At 39.9% G+C, this 4,843-nt stretch overlaps 1 protein-coding gene across 1 annotated transcript; it reads left to right on the top strand.

Moving 5' to 3' along the window:
* Positions 1 to 491: 491 nt before the first annotated feature.
* On the top strand, positions 492 to 1,958 carry LOC113330832. Its single transcript, XM_026577639.1, has 2 exons — positions 492 to 759; positions 892 to 1,958. Exons 1-2 carry the CDS (start codon positions 492 to 494, stop codon positions 1,956 to 1,958), a joined length of 1,335 nt encoding a protein of 444 aa, XP_026433424.1.
* Positions 1,959 to 4,843: the final 2,885 nt, after the last annotated feature.

A 4,843-nucleotide genomic window follows, 5' to 3' on the forward strand; every position in this document is an offset into this window, starting at 1 on the left:
GTCTTATTTCATAGAACTTATTGCTCTTAGGGAGTTAAACTTAATTGTGCTTTTACACTTTAGGTTGCTTTCTAGGTAGATTTCACATTGGCATCTATTAATGTTATTTGTGATAAAATCGGGAAATAAACGGGATACTCTTGCGATCAAGATATCCTAGGACTTCTAATAGATGAGAGATTAAATTTCAATTCTAATCAGTGATGAAAATACATGTTTGTGAATGATACTATCTCGTGACCAATATCTTCTCCTTATTGATTATTTAGTTATTTTATTGCTTTTAATTTACTTTCATTGCTTTGTTTATTTAGATAAAACAACCCCCCCCCCCTTGGTTACTAAGAAACTGAAAATTTATAACAACAAAAGCCTCTCTGTGGGAACGAACTCTTTCTTATCGCATACTATATTTATTTCTAGTTGAGTGAGGAAGTGAATTATATTTGCACGGCTGACAACCGGTCATGAACCAAGGGTCTAACCAGACTATGAGTTGTAATAGTGAGCCCAGAACCTATCCATGTACCATTTGTGGTGATCAAAGTCATATTGGACCTCACTGTCCTTTGTTTTACCCTAATGAAACTACTCGTGACCAGGTTAGGGTCCTACATGGTGGTATGAACTCTAAATATGAGAGTCGACCCAAGTTAGATCCCTATTCTAATACCTATAACCCTGGTTGGAAACATAATCCTAATTTTTTGTGGTCCAAAGGTGCCCATCAGGGCAGCCCATCTAGCAACCCACCACCAGGTTTTCCTAGAAACTAACCTCAACCGAGCCCAGTCGACCAAAAGGTGTCGTCTCTAGAGGAAACTCTAAGACTCTTTATTGAAGGTAGTATCCGAAATAATGCCGAGATTAAACAAAATTTTGACACTTTAGGTCATAGGTTCGATGAAATTCAACGTAACCAACAAAACAGTGACCGAGCTATTGTCAACATAGAGACTCAAATAAGTCAACTGTCAAACAGGTTAAGTGATAGGGAGAATGGGAGATTTCCTATCCAACCGACTCTGAATCCCAAAGGAGTTAACCGGGTTAATGGGTCAGGTAGTTCTAACCACAACGAACATGTCAAATCAGTTGTCACCCTTAGGAGTGGTAAAACATTAGAGAACTCGGTAGAACCACCTAAGGACAAGAGTCCAGCTGAAAAAGAGACTGAAGTTGATCAAACTTCGTCTAAAGACCCTAATGAACCCAAGAGTGCTAAGAGTCCAAGTGAGGAAAATATCCCTGAGAGAGTATACGTACCACCTGCACCATTTCCTCAGAGACTCGCTAAGAAAAAGCCTAGTACATATGCTGAAATCCTAGACATCTTTAAGCAAGTTAAGATCAACCTTCCCTTGTTAGATGCAATAAAACATGTACCGACTATGGCCAAATTCCTAAAAGAGATGTGTATTGTCAAGAGAGACGCGAGTGTCCATAAAAAAACATTTTTGACCCAACAAGTTAGTTCCATAATCTCACAAAAGTACCCAGTCAAATTTAAAGATCCTGGTTGTCCTACTGTCACATGTGTCATAGGTAAACAAACGATAGACAATGCTCTATTAGATCTCGGGGCTAGTGTGAATTTGTTACCGTTCTCGGTATATGAACAACTTGGACTAGGTGAGGTGAAACCAACTAGGATAACACTACAGTTAGCCGATAGGTCAGTCAAAATCCCACGTGGAATTATTGAAGACGTTTTGGTTCAGGTAGAAAACTTTATCTATCCAGTTGACTTTGTGATTTTAGACACTCAACCTGTCTCTAGTCAAGATATTAATATCCCAATCATCCTAGGTCGTCCGTTTCTATCCACTGCAAATGCAGTCATACATTGTCAAACTGGCCTAGTAAAATTTTCCTTTGGGAATGAGAAAATCTCGGTGAACGTTTTGAGGGCGTTACAAGCCCACCGGACCCTGAACACTATGAGTCTATATGCATGATTGATTCTCTAGTTGAGAATACCTTTACCACCAATAGTGTTAGCTATCCTTTAGAGGCGTGCTTGGCCCACTTTGGAACCTACTATGATGAGGATAGTCATTTTGAAGAAGTTAATGCGTTGTTAGATTCTACGCCAGTAATGAATTATGGTAAATGGCAGCGCAAACCAGAACCTCTTCCGCTGACCATAGATAAACCCCTCCCATCATCAGTTAAGACCCCCACCCTTGAATTAAAGCCGCTACCAGATACACTGAAATATGTATTTCTTGGTAGTGAAAATACTCTTTCTGCCATAATTGCCTCTGACTTAGAGCCCGATCAGGAAAGTAGACTAGTTAGTGTTCTTCGTGAGCACAAGACTACAATAGGGTGGACTATAGCATATTTGAAAGGAATTAGTCATGTCGATTGTATGCACCACATCTACCTAGAAGAAGGTGCCAAAACCTCAAGAGAAATGCAGAGACGTTTGAATCCTAATATGAAGGAAGTTGTTCGCACTGAAGTGCTCAAGTTGTTAGATGCGGGTATCATATACCCCATCTCTGATAGTAAATGGGTCAGTCCTGTCCAGGTTGTCCCAAAGAAATCTGGGATTACGGTAGTTGCGAATGAGAACAATGAATTGATACCTACCCGTGTTACCACCGGGTGGAGAGTATGTATAAACTACCGTAAGCTGAACTCGGCCTCTAGGAAAAACCACTTTCCTTTACCATTCATCGACCAGATGTTAGAAAGATTAGCTGGCCACAACCATTATTGTTTCTTAGATGGATACTCTGGCTATAACCAAATCCCTATAGCACCAGAGGACCAAGAGAAAACAACCTTCACATATCCATTTGGTACTTTTCCTTACAGGCGTATGCCTTTTGGGTTGTGCAGTGCACCCACAACATTCCAACGCTGCATGCTAAGTGTCTTCTCGGACATGGTTGAGCGATTTCTCGAGGTCTTCATGGATGATTTTTCGGTTTTGGATCCTCTTTCGATGAATGTTTTCACCACCTTACACTAGTTCTAGAACGTTGTAAAGAACTTAGTCCTTAATTGGGAAAAGTGTCATTTTATGGTTAAATCTGGAATAGTGTTAGGACATGTGGTGTCCTCTAAGGGAATAGAAGTTGATAAAGCCAAGGTTGACCTAATTTCAAAATTAAGACCACCTAAGAATGTAACAGATGTTAGATCTTTCCTTGGCCATGCTGGATTTTATCGTCGTTTCATCAAAGACTTTAGAAAGATTGCCTTACCTCTATCGAACCTACTTGCTAAAGATACTGCTTTTGTATTTGATGAAGCCTGTGTTCAAGCTTTTGAGAAGCTTAAATTATTATTGACTTTTGCGCCTATCATCCAACCACCCGATTGGAACCTGCCATTTGAACTCATGTGTGATGCGTCCGATTATGCGGTCGGTGCTGTCCTTGGCCAACGACGTGATAAAGCACCTAGTGTGTTTTATTATGTTAGTAGGACCCTAAACGATGCCCAGTTAAACTATACTATTACTGTTAGCCATCGTTTTTGCTTTGGAGAACTTTAGATCATATCTCCTAGGGTCTAAGGTCATAGTCTATTCTGATCATGCCGCACTCAAATATCTCCTTTCAAATAAGGACTCAAAACCTCGTCTGTCAGATGGGTTTTGTTATTCCAAGAATTTAATCTAGATATCCGTGATAAGAAAAGGTCTGAAAATGTAGTAGCTGACCATTTATCCCGTATTCTTGATGAGACTAGAGATGATGAGATACCAATCCATGATACGTTCCCTGATGAACAATTATTTTTCATCTCTGAGTTACCCTGGTCTGCTGACATTGTTAATTATCTGGTAGCTGGTCAAATGCCTGACCATTGGTCTAAACAGGATAGAGTTAAGTTCTTGTCTGAGGTTGAATATTTTTTCTGGGATGATCCATACTTATTCAAGTACTTCCCTAATCAGATCATCCGTCGTTGTATACCTGACAACGAAATCTCCAGTGTCTTGACTTTTTGTCATTCTGGAGCTTGTGGGGGTCACTTTAGTTCTAAGAAAACAGCTGCGAAGGTTTTGCAATCCGGTCTTTATTGGCCAACTCTGTTTAAGGACTCCCACCTATTTTGTCAAAGCTGTGAAAGATGTCAAAAATTAGGGAAGTTGACCCGACTTAATATGATGCCACTTAGTCCTATACTAATATAATAGAAATATTTGATGTGTGGGGTATATATTTTATGGCTCCTTTTGTCAATTCCTATGGAAACTTTTACATCTTATTAGTTGTTGACTATGTGTCTAAGTGGGTTGAAGTAATAGCTACCAAGACAAACGATCGCCACGTTGTGATCAAGTTTGTTAGAGACAATATTTTCTATCGATTTGGTATGCCTGGAGCAATCATTAGTGATGGAGGATCCCATTTTTGTAACCGGTCTTTCGAGACGCTCATGAAGAATACTCCATTACCCATATGGTTTCTACACCTTACCACCCACAAACTTGTGGCCAAGTAGAAGTGTCTAATAGGCAGATCAAACAAATTTTAGAGAAGACCGTAAACCCTACCCGAAAGGATTGGTCATTGCGCTTAATAGAAGCTTTGTGGGCTTACCGAACCGCTTTTAAGACTCCACTTGGGATGTCTCCGTATAGACTTGTCTTCGGTAAAGCATGCCACTTGCCTGTAGAATTAGAACACCGAGCTTATTGGGCCATTAAACGGCTAAATTTTGACCTACCTACTGCTGGTGATAACCTTAGACTTCAACTCAATGAGTTAGAAATTCGTAATGATTCTTACCAAAATGCGAAAATTTACAAGGAGGAAACCAAAGTTTTTCACGACAAATCGATTCTTCGAAAGTCGTTTACACCAGGCCAGAAAGTTCT

Source organism: Papaver somniferum, unplaced genomic scaffold (genome assembly GCF_003573695.1).
Source record: "Papaver somniferum cultivar HN1 unplaced genomic scaffold, ASM357369v1 unplaced-scaffold_119, whole genome shotgun sequence".
In the NCBI taxonomy this organism is placed as follows: domain Eukaryota; kingdom Viridiplantae; phylum Streptophyta; class Magnoliopsida; order Ranunculales; family Papaveraceae; genus Papaver; species Papaver somniferum.